General features: G+C 46.6%; 1 protein-coding gene across 6 annotated transcripts in view; it reads right to left on the bottom strand.

Annotated features, from left to right (window-relative positions):
* SMOC1 (SPARC related modular calcium binding 1) overlaps window positions 1-27,772 on the bottom strand; it is a 146,119-nt gene that overhangs the window by 65,203 nt on the left and 53,144 nt on the right. For all 6 annotated transcript variants that reach the window (XM_005211949.5, XM_005211950.5, XM_010809447.4 and 3 more), the window contains 2 exon segments: window positions 12,928-13,093; window positions 11,154-11,266 (listed from right to left, as the gene is read on the bottom strand). In XM_005211949.5, coding sequence (XP_005212006.1) covers window positions 11,154-11,266; window positions 12,928-13,093 — 279 coding nt within the window.

Here is a 27,772-nt window from a genome sequence, read left to right as displayed (position 1 = left end):
TATAAGTAGAATCTGAACCCTGGATGTGGTGAGACAAGGAGAGGAAGGAAAATATGAACCAGATTATCTCTAAGGTCCCTTTTGATCCAAAACTTCTGTGATTCTACAACTGTACCCCAAGTTGAACTTCTGCTACTTAAGAGTAAGGTCAAAATTTACAAATTGGCACCTACTTGCCAGGGTTAGGACCACTTTTCCAAATACATGATGAAGAACATTTTTTTTTTTTAGTTTCCAAAAAGTGTAAAGAGCGTCCCCCTAACACACACATAAAGATATTTTTAAAATCTTAGTGTCAGGGTTCCAGAAGAACTTTATTTTCTTGACTTCTTCCCCCTTGTTTGGTGCCTAGAATGACCCAGGTTTTGTAAACAGCAAACACGGCACCTCTCATTTGTTCACTTCTACTTCCACTTCGGGGGGGAAAGTATCAAATACTTTTTATGTTTTCAAAATATCCAATGAAAAATAAGTCCCTTTGTGTAGGAGCTTTGTTCAGAGCAGAGCTGTGGTGATCCGGCCAGTGGTGGGACAAGGGTGGCCTGCAGGAGTGGGGGCTCTTTCTTGCTTGCTGTATCTGTGCGTGCGTGCGTGCTAAGTCACTTAGCCGTGTCCGACTCTTTGCAAAGAGCCCGCCAGGCTTCTTTGTCCATGGGATTCTCAAGGCAAGAATACTAGAGTGGGTTGCCATGACCGCCTCCAGGCGATCTTTGCAACCCAGGGATCAAACTTGCCTCTTCTGTCTCCTGCATTGGCAGGCGGGTTCTTTACCACTAGCGCCACCTGGGAAGCCCTCCTATATCTGATTTCACTTTAATTAAACTTTTCTGCCTTCATATCTCCCTCCCATGTTCCTTTTACTTTTCCAGACTTTGACTGGCCGGAAAAAAAAAATCTGATCCTGTCCATTTTGCAGAAGAGTTTAGTGAAAGTGAAGTCGCTCAGTCGTGTCCGACTCTTTGTAACCCCATAGACTGTAGCCTACCAGGCTCCTCTGTCCATGGGATTTTTCCAGGCAATAGTACTGGAATGGATTGCCATTTCCTTCTCCAGGGGATCTTCCCAACCCAGGGCTCAAACCTGGGTCTCCCGCATTGTAGACAGACGCTTTACCGTCTGAGCCACCAAGAGTTTAGTTGACTTTAAAAGTTGACTCGACCTCCCCCCCACTTCAGAGGCAGCATTATACTATGACACAGTGTCACGTGTCACGACCTGCGCCTGCAGGGTCACCACCTGGCATGTCATATGTACCCACAGCAGAGTGGCAATAGCCTTGACTGTGTGTGTGTTAATGGGTCTGCCTGGAAGGTTCCTGAAGAAGGGTTTGCTGTGGGTCAACTGTGTGCCTACCCACCAGACTGAATATTATACTCATAAAATCATAGTAGGTATGAAGGAGACTCCAAGAGGTCATCAGTTTAATTCCCTTCCCAGTGCAGGAGCACCCTCCTTCCCCACAGCACCCCACCTGAATGCCCCTTGAGTCCTGTCTGTCCTCTTCCTGGGATGGGAAGTCCTCTTTGAGTAAAATATTCCATCTGTGGATTGCTCCTCTTGTAAAAAGTTCTTCCTGGGTTTGAGTCAGAATCTGAGTCATTAAATATTTCACTCAGTGATCCTGGGTCAGCTCTGTGGGACTACTCAAGAAAAAGCAATTGGCATCCACAGACCAAGGTGAAGATGGCCCTCATGCATCCCTTTGGTTGTCTCTTTCTCATCCACCCATTGGTTCTTCTCATCTTCAAACCAACCTCTGGCTCCTTTGACTATTCCTCATGTGACATGATTTCCCCAACCTGCTCACCTGAGTTATCCTCCTGGATAAGCTCCAGTTTGGCAATACCACTATAAAAGAAGGCCATGCCCTTTAAGAGGCAGTATGGTATAATGGTTAGGACCAAGAATCCTGGCACCAGGCTGCCTGGGTTTGAATCCTGACTGTCACTTGCAAGCTATGTGACTCCAAGAAAGCTATTCAGCTTCTCTATGGCTCAGTTTTCTTATCTATTCATTAAGAATACAATAGTACCTACTCATAGGTCATAGTGAGGGCTGAATAAGTTAATGGGTGTCAGGTACTTAGAAAACACCTTGGCACAAAGTAAGTGCTATACAGGTGTTACTGCTATCATCTGAAAAAGAAAAGAACAGCAGAGAGAGTGATGGAAGCCTCCATCACTGAGCCTCCCCGTTACCATGAGCAGCAGGAAGACCAGAGAAGCAGGCCTCATCCATCCCTTCCTCCCAAGTACACCCCCTTGCAGAAGAGCAGCTGTGGGTACTGCCCAGGGCTTGCTCCTTTTATTTCCAAGATAGACTTAGGGGAAGATTCACCAGAGACTGCAGGGAGGTCAGATACCCAGTTGGGAGCACCCAGAGCCTACAACTTGCTCCAAAGCAAATGAAGCCAGCCAGTCTGGGAGAGGAGGCTCAGGGGCCATGCAGCCATTGGAGAGGAGGACAGAGCAGTGGTTGGAGTAGGCAGGTCACCACCGAATACAACGGACACAGCATTGGAGCTCCACCCACCCTCATCTTGCCCTCCTCTGTACTTGTGGGTGCCCACAGGGTTCTTTCATTGAAAAGATGGCAGTGGTGGCTCCCACTATTTGTGAGAGATGAGACGAGTAACTTACTAGGCAAGTCCTTCCTGCATGTGGAGGCATCAGGCCCTGTCCCTGCCGTGATTTAAAGAATTAAACATTTACTTTCATATGACCTCCAGTGGGTACATGGATGTGTTCTTGGGTGATGAAAATATTCTGGCATTAGATAGTGGTAACGGTTGCACAACTCTGTAAACATACTAAAAACCACTGAATCATACACTTAAAAGGATACATTTTATGGCATGTGAATTCTACCTTAATAGAGCTGCTATTTTAAATAATAAAACCATGTGGCTGGCCCACAGGATGACCTCTGGAGGAGCTCAGCTAGCTCCCCCATTATACAGTTGAGCAAACCAAGCCCAAAGAGGAAGAAAACTAACATTTGCTGAACAGCAGTTATGTGCTATGTTGTGAGCATTTTTGTATAAATTACCATATGCAGCATCTGGCTGTTTGGAACAAAAGCAATTCAAAGAAAAACACATGTAGAACAACTAGTAAGATGCTCTGGGCACAGTAGATGCTCAAACTGTAACAATAATAATATGTTTATTGAACACAACAGAAAAGGACAAAGAAAAGCGACAAGTGACGCAACGGTGGGTCTCTTGACCACTGTGCCATCTGTACATAGAGGATGGACTTAAATATTTAACAGTGTGACTGCTTTAAAAAAGTTGGCACCATCCATAAAACACACAGAACTGGCTGTGCTTGGGGCATCCAAAGGAACTTGATATGGCCAGAGAAGCTCAGAAGAGTCCAGCTATGGATGCAGCCAGGCTCTTAGTACTTTACCTACAGAACCCTCTGCACTGAGGAGACGCCCACACTATTGCTTCAGGTAAGATAGTCCCACGTTAACACAAAACGATGTAGCCCTTGGATTCATCAAGGACAGGACAAATCCTTCCCCCCCATGATGATACTCAGTGCTCCAGCCTGCCAGTGTTTTATCAGAGGTTCAACAGTTGGTCCACAAAGGCTCACAAGTGATGCAAAGATCCATACCTTTAGCATAAAGCATACCTTTAGCACTTCCTGAGAATCTGGAAGACGGAGGCCAAGATGGCAAACACAGGTGTTTCCAAGACAAGCTAGTCATACCACTCAGCCGGGGTGGGGGTGGGGTTTTGGTTGCAGGACATGCGGTTTTGTACTGTGGGGGTGGGAGAGGAGTCACTGCAAAGGAGCCTCAAGGCCGGCTTCGGCTTCACAGCTCAAGCCCAAGCACTTAGGAGACAAGCTGCAGTCCCCAGGTTTGAGAAAACTGTAGGAGCTACAGAAATGCTGACAAGGGGAGCCCACCATCTATGCCAAAAGCCACAGAACTTTCTTTGCACTTCCAGCTTCTAAACAAAGCATTATCAAGAAGAAATTACAGCTCCCCAAACCCATACGACAAAAAAAAAAAAAACTAACCTTGGGAAATAAAAAAACATATATGTGTGTGCTGGTGTGGGGAGCAGAGATTGGAATGAAGAGAAATGGGGACAGTGTGGGTGCCAGACAGAGCTATATCAAGAAAGACTGTTCCTGGAACATGGGGCTTAAAGTGGGACACACAATACATTTTTTTCATGTAGCAGTAATGTTACAAGTGGTGTTTTATACTCTACAGTATTATTAGAACTACAATCTATCTACATAAAATAAATTAAATGGCTTGGGGTTGTATCTGGTAGCAACCACTAAATCAACTACATCGTTGCTCAACAGAAGGCAGTTTGGGAGTATGCATCAAACGTCTTTGAAAGGGCATGTCCTTTTGACCCAATATTCAACTTTCTGAAATTTAATCCCCAAATTTCCAGAATTCATGGTACCTTCATACAATGGGACATACGGTGATTTTTTAAATGACATAGGGTAATATGCAATACACCTGGAAATAAGTAAATCACAGTATAATTAATATAGGAAAGCATTAGAGGGCTTCCCTGGTGGCTCAGTGGTAAAAAATCTGCCTGCCAATGCAAGAGACACAGGTTCAATCCCACAGATTTTCTTATGGCAAGAAAATCTCATATGCCACAGAGCAACTAAGCCCGAGTGCCACAACTACTGAGCCAGAGTTCCAGAGCCCAGGAACCACAAATACTGAGCCCACGTGCGGCAGCTACTGAAGTCCACATGCCGTAGAGCCCCTGCTCGACAAGAAAAGCCACCGCACTGAGAAGCCTGCACGCTGCAAACTAGAGAGTAGCCCCTGCTTGCCACGACTAGAGAAAGGCCTGTGCGGCAACAAAGCCCTAGCACAGTCCAAGATAAATAAATAAGCAATTTTTTTTTTTAATAATAAGAAAGAATTAGAAAGTGATATATGACATTTTATTATTTTTACCCTCAAAAATGATAAGTACACAAAGGAAGAAAAACCAGTGGGCTGTAGACTTAACAGCTGCTACTTCAAAGAGATGAACTCACTGCCTTTACCTTTATTCCTATGTACTTCTGCACTCTCAGAATTTTTTTTTTACAAAGTGTGTGCAGCTTTTCGATTTAGAAGAAAATGAAAATATTTTTTCTTTTGAATATTTGAATGTCTCATATATATATGTTAGTCTCATATATATGTGTGTATATATACATAACACATACACACACATACTGTGTGAAATGAGCATCTATAACATATCATTCTACTAGCTGCCCAGTATGGCGATGTCATAATTTGTTTAAGCACTTCTCTATTTTGGATATTTAGATTAGATTGTTTCCTAATTTTTGCAACTATAAGGAGAACTTAGATGGAAATCCTTGTGGCTAAATATTTGCATATATTTTTAATTATTTCTTTAGAATAAATTCCTAGAAGTGAAACGTCAAGCTCAAGATTTGGACACAGTTAAGGACTTTTGACCTATATTGCAAAATTCTCTCATAAAATGTCAGTGCCGATTTACTTTTTCAAGTATGATGTGGGGCATAATCCTTTCCCTTCACCCAGGCCTGAATATTACTCTTTTCCAAGTTTTAACAATTTGGTAAGCAAAATGCCACATCATTAGTATTTATATTTCTTTAATTACTAAGGAAAATATCATTCATAGTCATTTATTGGCTATTTGTTATTATTGTATAATCTGCTTATTGATATCTCTTGTCCACTTTTCTACTAAGATCTTTTTCTTCCTGGTTTTTAAGAGTTTTTTAAATCTAATATTAGCCTTTTTCATTAAGGCTAATATACATCATTTGCCTTTTGCTTTGTTTAAGGCACTTTTACGTTCAGAAATCTTCAATTTTGATGTTCAGAAGTGTTTAATTTTTATGTTCATAAATTTTTAATTTTGCATATTTTCTCAATAATAAAATCACTCAGAATTCCAAATTACTGACTTATAACTGGGCATTTGAAATACACCCAATTGTACATGTAGGGTCTTATATACTAGCTACTTCATGGTATGTTTTCATATCTTTTCTGCATGTAAGCTCCTTGAAAGCACAGGCCATGGCATTTCTTGAATGCCCCAGAGCAACCAGCTCATAACCCAGAACAGAGCAGAGCTCCAAATGTCTGAGATGAAAAAATATTGTGTCTGGGATCTGCTTTGAAGCAATCCAGTTTGGCGTAGGAGATGAAAATAGGATAAAGATGAAACAGAATCAGCCAGGTGTTAATCATTGTTGAAGCTGGGTGATGGGTACATGGGGTTCATTATGCTATTATTTCTACTTCTGTGTGTATATATACACACACATACGTATTTTTACAGAGGCAGGTGGGAGGCACGTGTCCTGTAGGTTGCAGAATCTTAGTCCCCTGATGAGGAATCAAACCCATGCCCCCTGCAGTGGAAGTCTGGAGTCTTAACCACTAGACCACCAGAGAACTCTGGCAACTTTTCTGTATATTTAAAATTTTCCATAAGCAAAGGGACTTTTTTATGTCTACTTGATTGATTGGCCAACAGCATCAGAGAGGGGACTTCTGGAATAACAATGGCAATGCAAATTAAGTACATATACATCAAGGACACTTTGGTAGCATAAAAAAGTTAAGAGCATAGGCCTTGAAATTAGGTAGACCTGGGTACAAATCCTTAGTGACCTTGAACTTGTTATTTAACCCCACTGAAACTCAGTTTTCTGGTATAAATAAGGGTATTAATAACCACCTCAAAAGGTTCTAGTAAAGATTAATGAGTGTAAAAATCAATGCCTGGCAGCAAACAGCACTCAATAAAGAATTGCCATTACAATTATTCAGTGATGCACAAGCTTGACAAGCCAACATCCTAGTGGTGGTGATCCAATACCATTCCTCTATGGCTGTGATTTCAGTTCATCATATTGGGCAGCAGACAACAGCTTGGCAAAGGACTCGGAGAACAGATGTCAGGAGTTAATATTCCTGATACCCAGAAGAGAAAGCAGACAGGACCACAGCAAAGGACAAAATCAGTAGCTCCCATCCTCACACAGCAGGTCATCAAAAAGCCTTAACTCTATATTCCAGTGATGCAACCAAGAACAAGAGTGATGAAGCCCTTATAACAACAGGTCATTCACAACCTGGACCAAACACTGGTATCATCTGGAGAGCTTGAAATAATCATAATGTCTGGGTCCCTCATTATGATTTAATGACCTGAGATGTGGTCTAGATATCAAGGTTTTTAAAAACCTGATGTTCTAGTGTTTACCACTCTGCTGTTTGAGTTGGGGTGCAGGGTAGCAAGAGAAGAGGTCAAGGGAAAGCAAATTAGAGGACAGAGACCACCGCATCCCATACGAACCCCGTTAAAGCCAACCTAGTCATGTAGTCCCAAGTTGTATCCCATGCCAGACAAGCCCAGTCCCATGAGGGTCCCCTCCATAAACTTCAAGAGCACATTACTGTATAATAATTCACAGGACAACACCAGGATGCATGCATGTCAATAGTCTAAGCAATGTTGAAATAATGGACCTGGTCTCTGGTTTTGGTCTTAAAGAAAACAAAACCAAAATAAGTCCAGGTCAGTGATAGTGGAGGTTGGGGGAGGCAGAAAAGCATTTTTTTTTCTCATAGCCTTTTGGCAGCCTGTCAATGCAATTGAAGCACACTCAAAGAGACAGCCTCATTTTGTGAAGTTATTGCAGCGTCTTTGATCAAGGGAAAGAGCACATCCATTTCAATCACTGTGATGGGGTCGGACCGGCTGTCTGGCTGCCTGGCTGCCCACCGGGGTGAGCCAGCCTCCAGCCTGCAGACACATGGCAGCGCTTAGCGTGTCAAACAAATGAGGGGCTCTTGACTGTCTATCCAACCTCTGCTGAACTTCAGGGGCCCCCTCACTTAGCAATTCTGCCCAGACTAATCTGGAAGTTCCCCTCCCCGGCAAACACCACCTGGTCCAGCCTGGCCTCCCTCAAACAAAAGCTGGCCAGCGGCTGTCTGTCACGAGGCAGCAAATACTTCAGAACCAGGAGGGCAGGGGTCAACCGTTCTCGTAAGCAACACACTCTGGATTACAGAAGCCTACAAAGGGGGGAAAAGGATTCTGCCTCCTCCCTATTACCTTGACCCCTGTCTCAGCCCCAAATGCAGCTGCAAGAGGTTTGATATTCTCCCGCATACGTGAATTTTCAGTACAAAGATCACCTGGGTTCTTTTCACTAGAAAAAATGGTAAAGAAAGAACCCATGGAGGAAAGGTGCAACAGAAGATTTTCTTTTTCTTGGGTGACATCGTCTGTAACATCTTGAGAAGATCTGAGTGACAGAACCAGAGTAGAGATGGGGCTAATGTTGATAATGGCAGATATTTATACAGTATTTCTGTGTTCCAAGCATTTCACATGTGTTGACTTATTTAATCCTTATCACTACCTCATGAGGTAAGCTACAGTAATAATAGTAATAATAATAGTAACATATAAAATGTATAATATAATAATTTGTCGTTGTTTAGTTGCTAAACCATGTCTGACCTTTTGTGACCCCATGGACTGTAGCCCCCCAGGCTCCTTTGTTCATGGGACTTGCCAGGCAAGAATACTGGAGTGGGTTGCCATTTCCTTCTCCAAGGGATCTTCCTGACCCGGGGATCAAACCCACGTCTCCTACATTGCAAACGGATTCCTACCACTGAGCCACCAGGGAAACCCATGATAATGATAATTACTATATAAAATAATAATAGAGATAATAATCTCTATTCGACACTTAAGGAAATTACGACCTAGAGAAATTAAATGATGTGCCTGAGGGGTGGGTGGACTCACGCCCAGGCGGTCTGGCTCTAGGAATGGTGCGCTAGCCACAGCAGTAGACTGCCTTTCTCTAGTCCACACCTCAGAGCCTCCTTCACTTTTTCTTCAATAGGCATTTTTGTTTCTATCAAAAAGAAACCAACCAGTGTAATATTCAAATTAAAGGAGAGAACTTGACTAAACTCTAAAAATGGAATTTTACTATGCATTTGTTTTATGTTGCTGCTGCTGCTGCTAAGTCGCTTCAGTCGTGTCCGACTCTGTGCAACCCCCAAGGACTGCAGCCCATCAGGCTCCCCCGTCCCTGGGATTCTCCAGGCAAGAACATGGAGTGGGTTGCCATTTCCTTCTCCAATGCATGAAAGTGAAGAGTGAAAGTGAAGTCGCTCAGTCGTGTCCGACTCTTAGCGACCCCATGGACTGCAACCCACCAGGCTCCTCCGTCCATGGGATTTTCCAGGCAAGAGGACTGAAGTGGGGTGCCATTGCTTTATGGAGATATGAGTTTAAATATTTTTATAAATTCATCTAAAATTTTGCACCATGTGTTTATTTATTATGATAGCTACACAGTAAAGAGCTACATTTCTGGGAGAATTTTGAGAGGGGGTAAAATCAAGATAAAACAGGGAATGCTTTGCACGCAGGGGCCGTGCTAATCTTCTCTGTATTGTTCTGATTTTAGTACGTGTCCCCAAAGCGAGTGCAGAGAGCATCCTTTTAAGCTGCCAGCTCGGAGAACAGCAGTGTGGAGGGCTCCGAGGGAGCCTGGGTGCTAGAGACATCTGAGCGTGGCTCCCAGTTCCTGGACCACTCTGCCTCCCGCTGTGGTTGCATCTTCTGTAAATGAGGATAGCAACGCCTACCTGGCAGGCTCGTGGTGAGACTTCAGTGAGAAGATGAATAAAAGCACCTCTCACAGGGCGGGCAGCCAAGGTCAGTTTAACTCCGTGGCTATCAATCTTGGCTGAACACTGGAAACTTTAAAAATTACAAGGCCCCGTCCCTACCCCACCACCTCCACCAGCACTCGGCCTGAAATCAGCAGTCCCCTGGGCCCAGCCCCCAATGAAACCTGAAACCCAGCAGACCAAAGGCCAGACCCATCCTTTCCCTCCTCCCCCACCCCCTTGAAAATTCTGGGACGATTACAGGGAAACTTTGAAACTCCCAAGGCGCCCGCCTCCAGCCCTCTTGTGGCAGAGGTCCCCAAACGACACTACATTCCAGTGGGAGTCACCCTGTCCCAATCCAGTGGCTGACCCACCCTGTCCAGTGACCCTCCCCACTCTCACCCAGCTGTCTCAGCCCCGCTAGACTGTCCCCAGCTCCAGCCTGAAAGCTCTACCACCCCTTTGTCCCACGCTGCCTGCATTCCAATCTGTGCCAACTTCAACATAGCCAGCATTACTTTTACCCAGCCTCCAGCCAGAAGATCACACTGGATCAGAGGGAAAACTGCCTGAAAGGAGATTTTAGAATCTGAGTGCACGCATACATGAGTGCACACGCATGCTAGCACAGACACCACACACACACATGTGCACGTAGACACCATATACCACACAGCACACACGTATACCACACACACACACACACACACACACACAGCCTCCACACACACAGAAACCACACAATACATGCACAGACACACATGCAGATACCACACACCTCACATCACACACATACACCACCACACCCAGGCATACACACATGCAGGCAGAAACCACACCACACAAACACAAACACACATGCACACAGATATAATACATCACGCACATATACCACGCACCTAACCAGAAACCACACAACACCCAGAGAGACACACACATACACAAGAAGCACACAACACACACAAACACCCACCCACAGGCACACATACACCATGCAACACTCATACATCACACACACATACACGCACTCCACAAACCACAGACACTTTACATTCAAAAGGAACATGGCTTCAGTTGAAGCTTGGGACAGGCTGAGAGGTGTGCAGAAGGGGTAGCAATGAACAGTGAAGGGAATACAGAGGCTGCCCATGGAAACCCACGAGGATAAGAAAAAATAACCAGCCTACATTTGACAGAAGAGAACAATGAAGACGGGCAGCAGGAGGACGGGGACAAAGCAGTGCCAGTTTCCTGGCTCGAACTCGCACAAGCCTTTCAGGACCCACTGCCAGCGCTGGCACCGAGTGGCGGGGGGCCCGGGAGGGGACACAGGCACAGGGGTGTCACAGAGCCCTCGTCTGTTTCCAGGAAGCAAGGCTCTCGGGGCCCTCCTGCTCCCAGGCCCCCAGGACCCGGGGCCTGAGAGAGTAGCCAAGGCCTACCTGGGTAAAGGAGCCATCCTCGGTGCACTCCGGGACAAACACCGCCTCCTGGGGCTTCTTGGCTTGCTCCAGGGCCTGAGCCCGCTCCAGGCGACACTTGCTCTGGCCAGCGTCTAAAGAGGGAGGTATGCACATCAGAGTCACTTGGACCCCACACAGGAGCCACAGACTCCAGCTGTAGAAACACTGAGAGAAAAGCACTGTGTTGTGGGGGCCCACACACCGCCACACATCACACACACACACCACACACATCCAGACATACACACACGCAGGCAGAAACCACACCACACAAACACAGACACACAGGCACACAGACATATCAAAGTGGCTGTTCCAGGAACACAAATGCCCCACAGCCTCACCTGCCTCTTAAAGGTATTCTTAGAAAAAGTCAGGGGGGTCATATTTATACCCAGTTCTGTTTATTTCTTTTCTCCCAAACATCCCTAATCCCTCCTAGGGGAAAAAAAGTTCTACTATTTTTCACTGACTTTAAAAGCATGCAAGCCCAAGGAGTCTCAAAGATGTCTTGCAATTCAAAACCTGCAAGCTCTTTTCTTTTTTTTTTCTGGCACCACCATGGATTTTTTTTTTTTTCACTATTTATTTATTTATTTATGTGACTATGCCAGGTCTTAGCTGTGGCATGTGGGATCTAGTTCCCTGACCAGGGATTGAACCCAGGCCCACTGTACTGGAACACAGAGTCTTAGCCACTGAACCATCAGAGAAGTCCCCAGCAAGCACTTTCTTTGGGAAATCAGAGGCCCTAGGGCAGCCGGCTTGCTGCTGCTACTGCTAAGTCGCTTCAGTAGTGTCCAACTCTGTGCGACCCCATAGACGGCAGCCCACCAGGCTCCCCTGTCCCTGGGATTCTCCAGGCAAGAACACTGGAGTGGGCTGCCATTTCCTTCTCCAATGCATGAAAGTGAAAAGTGAAAGTGAAGTCGCTCAGTCGAGTCCGACCCTTAGCGATACCATGGACTGCAGCCCACCAAGCTCCTCTATCCATGGGATTTTCCAGGCAACAGTACTGGAGTGGGGTGCCACTTAGCCTCCCACAATTTCTGTAATAGCTCTGATCAGTCCACGGGTCACAAACTCAAATACCAACAGGGCGTAGGAAAGCGATACAAATTAGAGAAGGGGCTGGGTGTATTAAGCGTGGCGCTCAGCGTGGTGGCACCACAGGGAATGCTGTGGACTGTGGCGAGCTGGAGAACAGGCTCCCTTTTAAAGGAGGTAGCCACTCCTCAGCAGCAGCCACACATTTGCCTTGAGGGAGGGAACACAGACCTCATATCACCACACTTTCCAATTTTTTATGGGAAATACAAACATCCAGATTTTTAGGTTGAATTTCCCAATTTTTAAATGTTGTCTCAAACGTTTTTAATATGTTTAAATGTGTGAGCAGACCAAACAAAACACATCTGTTGGCTGTCAATGTGGAATCCCTAGTCAAGAGCCAGCCATCATGTTTTGCCATTTTAAGCCTCTCTACAAAAAAAAAAAAAAAAAAGATTTCTAAAAATTAAAAGCAATAGCCAAATAGCAGCATCTCTCTAAGCTCTGGTGGCAGTGTTTGAAAGCCAGAAAAGTACTTATCTTTCAGTGGGCCAGTCCTCCTTTCCATATTCCCTGGTGGAAAGGGTAGGGGAGAGGCTGCCAAATGAACAGACTCATTCTGAGCTCCCTCCTCGGGAGTGCCCCACGCAAGGAGTGTGGTGCGCAGGCCTGTCTCTCCTCCATGGGGCGCGTGCACACTCACCTTTGCATCTGCCTCGATGCGCCACAGCCAGGGTTGGGTCTCGGCACTTGGCTCGCTGGTACTCACACATGGACTCATAGGACCTGCCGTCGGAGGCGCAGACAGGTTTGGGTTGAGTCCTGGAGCAGTGGAGGTTGCACTGAGGGTCACGGTCACTTATGAGAAACTGGGTTGGAAAAAAAAAAGGTGAAATGGTACAGGGCTGACTTTTGCAAGAACAGGAAAGATGAGTTCACAATTTACAATACTAATTTGCCTTTGGGAAGCAAGTCCAGAATAATTCCAAAGTTATTAAACCCTACAAGTGGTAGGAAACCAAGCGACCACAAACTCTAACAAAGGACGGCATCCTGGACTCAGTAACTCACATGCAGGACCTCATTAACCCTATGAAATAGGAACTACCTATTTTTTAGATAAGGAAACTGAAGCCCTAGAGAGAGGTAACTTGCCCAGTTTCACACAGTTCTAAGTGGCGAGTCTGAACCTAGACTGGTCAGAGGTCAAGTCCAAGCTTTCACCACCGGGAACTTCAGCCTCTGGTCCACACTGATGGTCTCTGCACTTGGCCCTACTTGGGTACCTCCCCAAACCAGGAATGCACCAGGAATCTCTACTCTCTATCTTTGGAAAGTTTTATTGTCTAGAAAGTATTACTGAGCCCCCAAATCTATCACCCTTCCATTTCTGCCTACTGCTCTCTGCCAGAATACAGGTTAAGTAATTTTCTATGAGAAGGGAATTTCCTAATTTAACATGAACGTCATCATCAGATTGTGAAATGCTGAGTTAAAGTTTTCTTTATGGCAGGACTTCCCAGACACCTTTGGTACATTCTTATGCATTATTAATCTCCCAGAGGTACAGTAAATTAGATAGCTGTAAAGTATTTGCTACTCTTCCCATTGAGTGTGGAGTCTTCCCTTGAACCTGGACTGGCCTCAATAACTTGCTTAACCAATAACATGCTGTGGCAGTGATGTTGTGCGACTTCTGGGCAAAGTCACGTGACGCTTTGCAGCCTCCTCCCAGGTCTCTTGCAACACTCAGCCTGGGGGAAATCAGCCACCACGTAAGAAGCCCAACACTGAGACCACCATGCTAGGAGGAAGCCCAAGCTAGCACGGGGCAAAACCGAGTGGAGAGAGAAATGCCCAACAAACACAGGCACAGAGACATGTGAGTGAAGAAGCCTTCAAATGAGTCTAACTTCAGTAGTCACTTCATTGTAACTAACAGAGATGAAAAGGAGCAACTGCTTGAGAGAGCCCTGCCCAAGCAAGACCCGCCCAGCTGAGCCCAGTCGACCCACCAGAACTGTGAGAGATAATGATAAGTTATGTCATTAAGTTAAAATTCTTTTTATTGAAGTACAGTTGATATATAATGTTTCAGGTATGCGGCAAGCCATTAAGGTTTGAGTAGTCTGAAACAGAGCAATAGCTAACCAGATCAAGAGCATATATGATGCTGTATCTCTCAAACTTATTTGACCATGGACCCCCTTCTCGGTGAACCCCTGTTCACAACTGTAGGATACAGTTGGAAAATAATAACTGGATTCTACAACCCATGAGCTTCTGTTGAAGAACCCATGATTAGACTGCATGGGCCTTGAGAACTGGATCCACTTTCATTCATCCCTCTATAGCAGAGCTCCGGACACACTGAAGGCTCTTTGTCAGAGTGAACTGAGAGAATGAAAAGCCCATCGTGGCACATGGCAATGTGGTGCACACACCTCTGGCCATCAGTGATGTTAGATTTGACTGGATAATCACACCACGCTCATAAAGGTTTGGAAAAGGTATGACTGCACCCCCTATTTCTATCTGCAGGCCCTTCGTGTGAAGCAAATAGATGAGAACTTGTTGATCTTTTTCCAGAACATCCAAAGGAGGTCCAGAGGCAGTACCCTTCCCTTCAAAGGAGCACATGGCCCATACTGGCCAAATCCAAAGAGAGTCCAAGCCTGTCAGTGAACACACAGACCACCTCCCAGCTGTAAACCCAGTCCCTCCCACTCTCCTGACCACACGCTTGGATGCTGGCTGCTCGGCACGGGGAAGCAGCAACTGAACTGAGACCACCCTGCACACACAGGCTTATCAGGATAGACAGCACGATGCAGCCTCTCTTCAGATGCTCTGGACAGCCACACTCACACGTCCAGCCTGAGTCCTGTCCAAAGCTCAAAGGGAATGTCCTGATAGTGTCTTAGTGTCCCCAGGTAACATGTGATGGCCCAGCGGGTAAAGAATCCACCCGCAATGCAGGAGACACAGGAAATTCAGGTTCAATCCCTGGGTTGGGAAGATCCCCTGGAGGAGGAAATGGCAACCCATGCCAGTATTATTGCCTGAAAAATCCCATGGACAGAGGACCCTGGCAGACTATAGACCAACAGGTTGCAAAGAGTCGGACACGACTGAGCGACTAAGCACGTCCCCAGGTAAAAAATCTGTCGTATGTAGTCATCTCCCGAGGCAGCCACGCCCCCAGGCTGCCACAGAGGAGGGATGAGCAGACGGAGAGAGGGGCAGGCAGTGTCGTCCACACTTCAGACCCTTGGGTGGTGCCCCTCTGTCCCTGGGGACCTTCACAGGGTCTCCTGCCCTGGCATGTCTGACCCTTCTCTGGCCTCAGCTGTTCCTGCTCTGACCTCACTCTGCTCACTGCTTAGTGGGGCACCCTGGCCTGCCTTCCAGGTCCCATTGGCTCTTACCCCTAGGCCTTTATTTTTACTTAATATTTTCTTTTCTTTCTTCCTTTCTTTATTCAGCTATGCCAAGTCTTAGTTGCTGCATGCAGGATCTAGTTCCCTGGCCAGGGACTGAACCCTGGTACCCTGCATTGGGAGCCCAGAGGCTTAGGCCCTGGACCACCAGGCAAGTACGCCCCCCACCCCTGCCGTACGCCTTTAGACACACTGTTCCTTCTCCCTTTCCTCCCGCTGCTGCTCAGATTTGGGCTCATCTGGGAGGCTCTCCCTGACTCTCACAGGTGAGGACGGGTCCCCCTATAAAAACCTCTCACACCTTACTTTTCCTTCAGGGCTCTTACCACAGTTTGAGGACAAACTGATTTGTGGGATTTGATTAGCAATGGAATCCCCCACTCTGAGCACCAAGAAGACAAGGAGACTGTCTCTTTCAGCCTGTGAACACATCTCTGGCATCCAGTGCCATGCTGGGGCACTTGATTATTTGGGGGCAAACGCATCCCTGCAGCGGTCTTTCCCACACGACATTATGATAGGCATGGTCTCCCAGGCTCCTGCCATCCCTGGTGGGGAGCGGGGGTGGGGTGGGGTGGGGTCCCTGGGCCACTCCCCTACCCCGCCCCCAGGCCCTCCTCTCTGAGCTTCCTCCTTCCTCCCTCAAAACATGGTGGGTCGAGGTGGGCCACAGCCTCCTGCCCTAGCTCCACTTCAGAACCTAAGTTATCTCTGAGGTTGAGAGGTGGGTCTCTTCTCTCACCATCCCCTCCCCAGGCCCCTCTGCCACTCCTGCCTTCCCAGCCTTGGACCAACTGGGCACCAGGGAAAACTTGGGACCCAAGGTCCAGCTGAATGATTCAGGCTTAGAAGCCCTGGTCGTGGGCACCTGGGTGGGCACAGGACCCAGGGGGCTGCAACCAGCAGAGCTGGCCTCGAAGTCTCTCTCCCTCCCTCAGACCCACTCCTAATCTGTGTGCAGCCTGGAAAAGCAGCCACCTGGCTCCGTCATCCTGCCTGGTGGGCAGCCGGCGCTGGCCAGAGATCAATGCTCTCACACCCTGGCTTGCAGGCTGGCCAGTGGCCTCAAAACTGTCCCAGAGCAGGTCAAGACACTGCTATCCCACCGCTCTCTCCTGGTCCATGGGAGTCGGGGTTACTTCACAGAAAGCGAGACCTGTTTGTTAGCAACTTTGCATGTCAATCTGCACGAGCTAGGGAAGGGCTGGCTCTCACAATCACACAAGGATAGAAATATCAGTATCTTCCAACGCCTGGGGAAGTCAAGAAACTCATCCTTGGTCACAGAGAAATTTGGTAGCCAGACCTTGTCTGAAGAGTGATAAGAGCTGATAATAATATGTCACTTATGATATGTTAACTAATGTAACCTCCACAGTAGTCCTAAGAGGCAGGGTCAGTGCTGAACTTGACACCCAGGGCCTGGCTCCAGAGCCACAACTTCTAACCACTATACCACACTGCCTGGCAATATTGTAGAGAAACACTGCAAACAGAAACTCTAACCCAATTGAAAAACTGGATTCAGTTTCGGATTAGCAGATACAAACTGCTATATATAAAATAGATAAACAACAAGGCCGGAATGTATAGCACAGGGAACTACATTCAATATCTTATAATTAACCATCACGGAAAACTAAACAAATAAACTGGATTTCCAAGTCAAAAACTATTTACCCAAGAGCTTACTGCAATGTAAGACACCAGCTGCTGAAGACTCAGTTAGGACAGCCCTGCCCTCCATGCACTTTAAACCTGCTGTAAGTAGCTCCTCATATGGCTCTCTTCACCTTCAAAAAAGAGGGATTGAGCATTGCCTTGCTGTTTCCTCTGTAGCTCACAGGAGAGGGGAGATACGGGCATCCCCGTGGTGGTGAACTATGGGCCATAAATTTAGTTTGGAAATGGTTTGCTTTGGGCCAACAGAAATGCCACGGCAGCTGTGCCAGAGACCTGCTTCATAACTCAGAGAGCACTGCCTAGAGATGGACAGGTTAAAGGCAGCTTCAGAATAAGCTCCACCTGCTCTCCCCTCTCCCCGAGATCCTTCCTGGCTTCAGAAGAGCTCCCAAAAGGGTCCATCCAGAAACGACTGGCCCCCAAGGCCAAGTGAAAAAGTAACAGAACAGCCCAGGACCATTGCTAAAGACCGTCTCCAATCATTTGTGGTGTCTCATCTTTATCTGTTTTAGGAACTGTGGGTGTTTGTGATTGCTTTCCCCCCAAAAAAGATGAGTTTTATAAAATGGAGCTTTTATTATTATTATTCAGGTATAGTTAATGTTGAAGCTGAAACTCCAATACTTTGGCCACCTGATGCAAAGAGCTGACTCATTTGAAAAGACCCTGATGCTGGGAAAGATGGAAGGCAGGAGGAGAAGGGGACGACAGAGGATGAGATGGTTGGATGGTATCACCAACTCAATGGAGATGAGTTTGAGTAAACTCTGGGAGTTAGTGATGGACAGGGAGGCCTGGCATGCTACAGTCCATGGGGTCGTACAAAGAGTCGGACACGACTGAGCGACTGAACTGAACTGATAGTTGATTTACAATACTGAATAAGTTTCTGGTAGAAAATGCAGTGATACGCAATTTTTAAAGATTATACTCCATTTATAGTTTCATAAAACATTGTCTGTATTCTCTGTGCTGTATAATATACACTTTTAGTTCATTTAATTTATACATAGTTGTTTTTAACCTCTTAACCTTTTACCTCTATCTCACCCCTCTTCTCTCCTCTCTCCCCACTGGTAACCACTAGCTTGTTCTCTATATCTGTGAGCCTGTTTCTTTTTTATTATATAAGTGATGTCAAACAATAATTTGTCTTTCTCTACCTGACTTATTTCACTAAACATGATACCCTCCAGGTCCATGCCACATTGTTGCAAGTGGCAACATTTCGTTCTTTTTTATGGTTGAGTGGTAGTCCATTGTGTGTGTGTGTGTGTGTGTGTGTGTGTGTGTGTGTATCATCTTCTTTGTCCATTAACCCATTGATGGACACAAGTCGCTTCCATATCTTGGAACAGTAGAATGACCAGGCCCTAATAGAATCACCCAAACCTCCAGGGGCCCTAGGACACTGTTTGTTCGGTCATCCACTGATCTAGTTCTATACTTAACAACCAAGCTCTATGATGCGCCCTGCTCTGCAAGGTATGGAAAACAGAACACAACCAGCATAGTCCTGTCCTCAATGAGCTTGCACTCTAGGGTATCGAGAACAAGCAACTTGACATTGACCATGTTAACAAGGGAATAGGAAACCACTGGAGGAAGAGAAGATTTCATCCTTGGGACTCTGCAATGCAACAAAGCCACAGAGCCCAGTAAAACTTTCTGCAATGACAGACACGCTCTATGTCTGTGCCATCTAGTTTATGGAAGCCACAAGCCATGTGTGGCTATGAAGCACTAAAACATAGCTAATGCAACTGAGGAACTAAATCTTTGGTTGCATTTAATTTTAGTTAACTTTGAATAGCTATATGTAGCTAGTGGTTGCCAGATTCAAGAGCACAGCTATTGCAAGGGATAGGGAATGGGGACGCGATGGCTCACCCTCGCTGGAGTTTCTCCTAGTTGAGCCAAGGTACAACAGATTAGACCAATAAGCAGATTCTGAGATAATTTCTGCATTTGGAAACTGGACATGAAAACATGAATTTATTATTTATAGGTTTCAACAAGAGAACATCCCAGCAGTTCAACACAGTCCACCTAAAGTCACAAAGGCAGATTTTTTCCTCTCTTCTTCAGAAGACAGGAGGGACAGGATGGAAGTCCCCAGCACCACCCATGACTGGGTCATTTCTCCCAGCACACAGACAAAACTCAAAGTCTGAGTCACCCTGCTGGGACTGAACTCCCGGGCCAGAGAAGTCTGCTGTGGGCTCAAGAGCAACCAGAGTCGGTGGAAATTTTTGGAGTTAAGCAGAGGCAAACCGTCTCCCCAAAGAAGCAAACCATTTCCCTCTGAGGAAGAAACAGCATTTTCATAAAAATCTTCACAACCCTTCCTTCTTCCTCACCAAAGGACAACAAAAACAAAATAATTATGTTAAGTATGATTGTGTAATATGGGAGCCAGACAAAAGAGGCCAAGACAATTGTGCATTTGCAAATGGCTCCTATTCCCTCCCTCTCTCCTTGGGGAGTGAGTGGTTCCAAAGCAAACACGCACAATTTTCGTGTTCTGCTCACATTTGTAAAGTAGGACAAGCACTTGAAATATATTTAAACAATCCATCCTTTCTACTGGAAAATTAAGCTACCGATGGGGACTATCTTCACCAGAGAAGAGACGTGGGCAAATGAAATCAATATTAGATAACAGTCCCTTCTGTCTGAAATGTGTACATGCTGATCCTTGCCCTCAGTTTCCAGCAGAGTACAATGTAAACCCTGCCACAGCTTTTGCTCAGGGAGACCATTCCACTACCACAAACTGTGTTGGGTTTAACAGACTGCCAAGTTTCCATGACAACAGAGGGAACAACAGAGGCAGCCTAAGTTTCCATTGGGGAGGAGATGTTCGATTCTTTATAATAGGGAGTTGGATTCACAGTTCTACCTGTACCATGCTGATTTCACCAGCATCTAAAATTCTAAAATGGCATTTTGCTAGTAACATGCCTACTTCTATAGTTTTCTCAAGTGAAGAAAGTGGGGCAGGAACCATACTATACAAAGCAATGGTCTGGAAGTGTGAGATCCACAACTTGGAAGAGCAAGCAGCATTCCCTTTATGATGTTGTTGTTGTTGAGTCGCTAAGTTGTGTCCAACTTTTTTCAACCCCATGGACTGTAGCCCACCAGGCTCCTCTGTCCATGTGATTTCCAAAGCAAGAATACTGGAGTGGGTTGCCATTTCCTTCTCCATGGGGTCTTTTGGACCCAGGGATTAAACCCACGTCTCCTGCATTGTAGGCAAATTATTTACTACTGAGCCACCAAGGAAGCTCCTCTTTATGATATCAGACTCAAAAATCACAGGCCAAACTCAAATAATTTGGGGTTTTTAAAAATAAATTCATTTGTAACACAGCTTCAGTTACTCACTTTTAACTTTTTTGTTTCACTTATAGATTGCTACAAAACAAACCATCCCCAGACTTAGTGGCTCCAAATTATTCATCATGTCTCTCAATTCTGTGGGTTGGCTGGGCTCAGCTGGATGGTTCTTCTGCTCCACATGGTTTTGGCTGAGATAACGCACAGGCTTCATTCAGCTGGGAGCTTGGCTGGGGCTGGAACACCCACTGTGACTTCACACACTGGTGCCTAGTTGGAGTGGCTGAAGGTGCAGAGGGCCTGGTTAGGTCTCCCTCTCCAGAAGACTTTCTTCTTTTATCCACATTGATTTCTTTCAATCCTTAATCTCTTATCTAGATGTCTAACTTTCTGTCACCAAATTTTTTTCCCCATCCAAGTTCCAGTTCCACACTAACTGAAGTTACCACTCTAAGAAGCAAACGCTTTCATGTTTTAAACACCACTGTTAACTTCCTCAGACCTCCTGCTACACTGTCTTCACACATCTATCAAAACCTTCTACATACTCCGTTAACATTTATGTATGTACATGTCTAGAAAAGACTGTGTCTTATTCCTCTCTATACACACAGGGCCTAAGCCAGAGCCTGATCCAATGCAGTTGTTTAACACATGTTTGAAGAATGGATGGGGGAATATCAAACCTTACCTAAAAGATATCCCAAAGAAGCTCCTTTTTCTATCACTTATTGTAAAAAGAGATATTCTTTGTCAAACTACCACCAAATGCTTAACACTCGCAAATTTTTTTTCCTTTTTTTTTAAAGAAACATCTATTATATAAAGGAAGCCATACATTAACCACAGGACTTGCCCCTTGAATTAAGGAGGAAAAAATTTCCTGAGCCATTGAAAAGAATGCAGCTGAGTGGCTGAGACAGTGTCCATGGAATTCATTCCCAGTGAAACTGGCGTTAGCCTGAGAATCCTCCTCACAAAACTTGGAAGTCACTCCACCCCCCAGATAACTCACGTCACCCACAAGACAGGCAGTAATCTGAGATGCCCAAGGTTGCTAAGCCTGAAATGTGTACGTTAAGGCAGGAAACCCTGACAATTTAACAGCCAATGTGATTAGCACTCTGGTTTTTCTGGCAGCTATAATATGCATGTACTTGAGTAAAAACAAAAGGCAGATTCATTTACAAAAAATATTTTTGACACCCTGAATTTACTTTTTTTCCATAGACTCAACGTTGTAAATAATGGTGAGTGTCCCAGCCCAATATGCTAATGTCGAATTGGAAGGAAGAGAAGGAGAAGGAGCCTTCCCCGTGTGCCTGATGAGTAGGTAACAGGCACAGTCAAGGCTTCCAGGGCCAGGCCCCCCAGCCGGGTAGAAATCCCTGGCCCTTCACACTGTTCCTTCCTGCCTCAGGACTTGGCATGTGTGGACCCTTTTCCCTGGACTGTGTTTCCACCTCATAAACTCCTATTCATCCTTCCAATCTCCATGCAAATGCAGTTTCCTCAAGGCATTGGTCTTCTCTGTTAGGTCAGGACCCTATGATAAGCCTCCACACACCCTCTACTGTCCACTGTGGCCTGTGTCACGATTGAAATTAAATGACCAACTATTTAATTATGCATTTCGTGCCCCCTCCTCCCCACTAAGCCACTGCTCCCTGCAGGCAGGAACCATGATCTGCTGGGTGTCACCCTGCTGGATCCCCAGTGCCTGGCAGGGGCCTTACCCAAAGTGGGTGTGTAATAAATATCTATTGATTGAATGAATGAAGAGGAAACTGAGGCTCAGCCAAGTTAAGCTAGTAAGTGGCAGAATACATCTATAAGTCTGACTCAGTGGCCCAGATTCTCTCTATGACACCACATGGCCTCCTTCAAGGCAGGATGGTCAGGGCTGAGCCCTGGAGGCTGGCTGGGGAGGTGGGCAGGAGTGGGGGTGGGTGGGACAAAGGGAGCTCTGCTGTTAGCTCTGGTATCAGTGGCAGGGTTCTTGGTGGTAGCCCCTCTGGTGGACAGGAGAGGAGACTGGTTCTGCAAGCAAAGAGAGCTTTCCTAAGGGAGGGAATTTTTTCCTCCTTATGTTTGTAAGTCCAAGTCCAGCTCAAGGTTTTAGTACTCAGGCACTAAAAAGCATTTCTGGGAGATAAATCTACTACTGGAAGAGGGGGAAAGGCCACTCATGGAGCCAGTAAGTCAAGAAGCACACTCCAGGATGTCCAGCTGCAGCTCGGCCCTGTCCCAAGCTGGCCCTGTCCGCCTGCTGTCACCGGCTTCGCCATCTGCAGAACCGGGTTTCGGCCCTGTTCTCTGGGGCGGGGGCCGCGTCCTTGGGAACGAGGAGGAGCCGAGTCACATGAAGACATCCCTCACCCACCCACTATCTAATCCATCATTGGCCCTGAAAATCCACATCCCCACTTTTGCCCGCGCTCTCACCCTTCCCTGACCTCACAGCCCCCGCATTTACACAGGTGCACAGGAGGGCCTCGCTCAGGGCACCTCAGAGCAGTCCCAGAGATGGAGGAGGGGAGATAAGGGAGGTCAAAGCGGGTGGGGGCTGCAGCGTGGCGGTGTCTGCTCTTCTTCTCCACACCTCCCCGGCAGGGCCTGACAACAGCATGCCGATTAAAGGGCTTTTCATGCTGCTGAGGGAAAGCAGACGGCCCCCTCCAGCTGCTGGGCAGCTGGAAGTGCTTGTGTTGTTTTAGCCAGGAGAGGCCTGACCCCCGTCACCCCAGCCCCACCCCCTCCCCAAGGGAGGAATTCCGTGGCCACCCCGGCTTGTCCACCCAGCTTCCCTCCTCCACTCTGTCCCCCACAGCTCTGGAGATGATCAAGCAGGACCCAGGAGACAAGGCTGTCTTACACCAGGTGCCATTGTTGGGGAGGGGTGAGGAGGTGGTCAGTGGGTTCAACAAAGCAGCTGAGACCCTGGGTGGAAAGAAGCACTAACAAGGTTGCAAAGGTAAACCTCCTGACTCAGACCCCATCCGTATCCCCAGGCCATGCCCCATGCCAGCCTATCAGAATGGCGAGCACAAATCAAGCGTGAGTTAGGGCCCAGGCCATCAGATTTCTAAAATATGAAGCCTTCTTCTAAGTGACAGAGCCAGACAAAAAGCTACATACTGTCTGATTCCATTTATGTGACATTCTGGAAAAGGCAAAACTATACAAATAGAAATCAGATCTGCAATTGCTGGAAACTGGACGTAGGGGGAGAAAAGGAGAAGTGGTGATATGCTCTATCTTGATTATGGTGGTGCTGATACAACTACATAATCTTGTTTAAAAACATCAAAGTGTACACCTAAAAAGGAGGAAGTGTACTGGATGTAAATCATATCTCAATAAACAAAAAAGAGAGAGAGAGAGAAAAGCACAACCCCCCCCCCCCCCCCCCCCCCCCGCAAAAAAAAGGCATGAAACTTCCCACAGGCACACAAAGAGGTTTCTGGAAATTTTTCTGCCCACTCCCTTCAATGACCAAGCATCATGCAAGGTGTGTTGGGGATTGTGAAAATAAACAAGAACCAAGGCCCTGCCCCCAAAAGTTGATCCAGTTGCCAAGATGGACATGTGTACAGCTAACTTCATCGGGACAACATTTTCCAAATCAGCAACCAGGAAGCAAAGCCTGAGTCACAAACAGACGAAAGGAGAGAATATTTGAAAATGGGGTGCCCGGAAATCCAAGATGTGAAATGCCTAACTCTGAGAGAGAGAAGACAGGAGAGGAAGGAAAAGGAGGCATTCGTTCAGCAAAGAATAACTGAGCACCCATGCTGAGTGTTGGGGGCAGAGCAGACAGAGCAAGAGACTAACACAGACTACAAGGAAGAAGGAAGATTTCTCAGAAAAGGGGCTGAATCTGGGTGGCAAAGGATTTCCCCAAGCAGGAAGGCACCCTGAGCAACAGCAACAAAAGGTGCACAAAAGTTAAGCACAAAATTCAAAACATAGTTTTGAAATGACCATTTATAGAGGATACAAAGCTTTAGGGCTAGGGTGGGGGTAAGATCATGGAGGGTCTTGAAACGTCCATTTGTCTTTTTTTTCCTTGAAGAATTGGAAGCCAGTGAAGAAAGTAAAAGATAAAATCAGAAGATCAGACGGGAGCTTTAGAATCTCTGGCAGGGATCTGAAAGACAACGAAAACACTGATTCAAAAGTTCCTATGGCTGAACAGAAGAACAAGAGGAATCCTGAAAAGAGGGGGCATATGTGGGCCAAGGAAGTGGCCAATTGAGACAACTGGATGAGATTAAAGCACCAAGAACCAGGTAGCTGTAGGGCTGCTGCCCAGAGGAGATGGTCTGTGCTCTCCATCACAGCCCCACCGGATTTCCGCAAGGCTAGGAAGGCAAAGGCAATGGCACCCCACTCCAGCACTCTTTCCTGGAAAATCCCATGGATGGAAGAGACTGAAAGGCTGCAGTCTATGGGGTCGCTAAGAGTCGGACACAACTTCCCTTTCACTTTTCACTTTCATGCATTGGAGAAGGAAATGGCAACCCACTCCAGTGTTCTTGCCTAGAGAATCCCAAAGACAGGGGAGCCTGGTGGGCTTCCGTCTCTGGGGTCGCACAGAGTCGGACACGACTGAAGCAACTTAGCAGCAGCAGCAGGAAGGGAAAGGGGGTGTGCCACAAGCATGCGTGTCAGCAAGGAAGAAGGAGATACAGAGGACAGGTAGGGATGAAAACATTTCTTTGAATGAGTGGAATCCTTTAGCTTAAAATCTGTTTAGGTGTTAGCCCTACAGGGTGTCAAGCCTTCTGATCAGAGACACAGAGCATTTATTTTTGTTTCCTGCTTGCAACACTCCAGTCACTAAATCCCAGCCAATGGAACTGAGGGCATAGAGAAAGTCACCCGCCCATCCCCCATGCCCCATCCCTCAAAGTCTGCCACCAGCATAAATAAAAAACTCCTCTCTCTCCAAATCAAATAAACAGTACACTATCCAGAACCCAGATTTTTTTTTTTTTCAGTTCTCTCAGTCCATTAGCACTGGAAAAAAAAATAAAGGTTAAGTCAATGGTATTAACAAGGAACAACAAATTGGTCTTGTATTCAAGATGCATTCAGGAGATGCCGATTTACAAGAGAGAACTCAGACATGGGATTCAAAGCCCAGAGGACCATGAAGGTGTTCTTAGGACCTGTTTTGTTCTAGGCACTCCACCTTGCGTCCCAATGACACACACGTCTGGCAGTCAGGGTTTGCTAAATTCGCTCTATCTCTCTACCCGGCAAGAGCAATTTATTCCACCAAGGCTAGTGGCTCCTTACATGGTTACCCTTGGATGCTCCCACAGGCTCTGCCTAGGGCCATGCTCCAAGTTTTCCGTGGGTTTTTCTAAGAATGCAACTATCTCACACAACACTGAGCATCCTGGCTAGTGGCAACATGGCCCAGACACGACTCCTGCACATCCTGGCCCTGCCCACCGTCCTCTGCCCTCTCCCCACCACTAGCAGCATTTTACTGATACGCGACATTTGTTTATATCCAGGGGAATGAGGGATGATATTGGTCAGGCTTGGGGGTAATGACTATTGTGGGAGAAGACTGGGGTTGGTCCTGATCCAGCCAGGTGCTGGGCAGTAATTGAGCCCCTCTGGCTGGAAGGATGAAGTCCCAAAATAGAAGTATTTTCACGGGAGGCTGAGTGAGATTATGGGGAAAGTAGGAGGTGTGGAAGTTCAAGATCACTTTGAGAGATTCTGGGTGTACATAGAGCAATTTCAGGGTCTAGGTGACCAAGAGACACAGAAGCGAGGCAGGTCCTTCCCCCCACCCCCCAGCCTGCCTGAAACCCAGCCTTGCTCTGGCAACTGAACCAACAGCTTTGGCAACAGCTGGGAACAGTTCCATTGGCCCAGGCTCGGGTGTTCTCTTGATGCATACTGCCAGCAGTGAGGTTCCTTTTAGGCAAAGGGGGAAATTATGACTAGTTTGTGGAAGCACCCCAAAGTAGAGACTGAGAGGAATTGGTGTTTGAGCAGATGAGGGTCTTGTTTCCTTTGTAATTTGGGAGTAAAGGCCGATATGACGCCATTTTCTCATCAACAGACAGAAGAGACTTGGAAATACCAGTTCTAAGAGAGATGCTAGTGGGAATGCAGGTCCACTCAGCAGGCTGCAGGAGTCAGACAAGCACCAGAACATAGGGAGATTTGCAAAGACCAATTAAACATCCAAAACTCCATTTTCCAAAACGGCAATACCAGATATAGCTGTCAGGCTCCCAAGCTGGTCTACAAAATACCTCAGTAACTTGTTATGTGGCTAAAATAAAACTACTAACTCACAGCCCAGAACAGCAGGGTAGGAGTTGGATAGCCTCCACAGGGCTGGTCATCTGTTTGTGAGCTTAGGCCTGAGTGTGTCCACTGTACAGACACACACACGTGTGTGTACACACACTCACACACTTGCTAAGAGCCCTGAGCAAGTACTCTTTTGTAGGGCACAATCACCACCTCTGGTTCAACTGTGTAGGGTTAAGAACATTGGGTGGGGGAAGCTGCTCACTAAGTTACTTGCTAAAACAATGACTCTGGAAGTCTTCATTTTCCTCTCCTCGTAAATTTGCTCTGCATTGTCAGCTGTAAGTCCTTTAACATCACAAAATGTTCCTTAAAGGAGGGGAATGGCACTCTGTTTAGTGAACCCCATGGTTCCCACAGAGGTCATGATCAGACGCTCCTGCCCCCTCAACAATGGGTCACTTGTGCGGGTGATTCCCTACCAGCGTGGATCCTGCCCCCACCCCTCACACCGTCCTCCCCCCAGTTTTCCTGAGTGGTGGAGAGGCCCCAAAGCCCACTTTGGCACTGAACCCCTTAACCTGAAAAACAGACTCTGGTCTTGGCCAAGTCTCCCTCCTTGCCTCGCTAGAGGGCTACCACCTCACCATCCACCCCTTGGAATTCTTGGTGCTGTTGCTGCTGTTGGCGTTCTGCCGTTAGAAGATGTTTGTCCACTCACCCATTTTGCAGTTGAGGCCTCTAGCCTTTTCCTCTTACTGCTCCCCTTATCATCACAGAAGGGCCCCCAAACTGCCT

Source organism: Bos taurus, chromosome 10, assembly GCF_002263795.3.
Source record: "Bos taurus isolate L1 Dominette 01449 registration number 42190680 breed Hereford chromosome 10, ARS-UCD2.0, whole genome shotgun sequence".
In the NCBI taxonomy this organism is placed as follows: domain Eukaryota; kingdom Metazoa; phylum Chordata; class Mammalia; order Artiodactyla; family Bovidae; genus Bos; species Bos taurus.
Note: the sequence above shows the minus strand (reverse complement) of the source record. Positions and strands in the feature narration are given on the sequence as shown.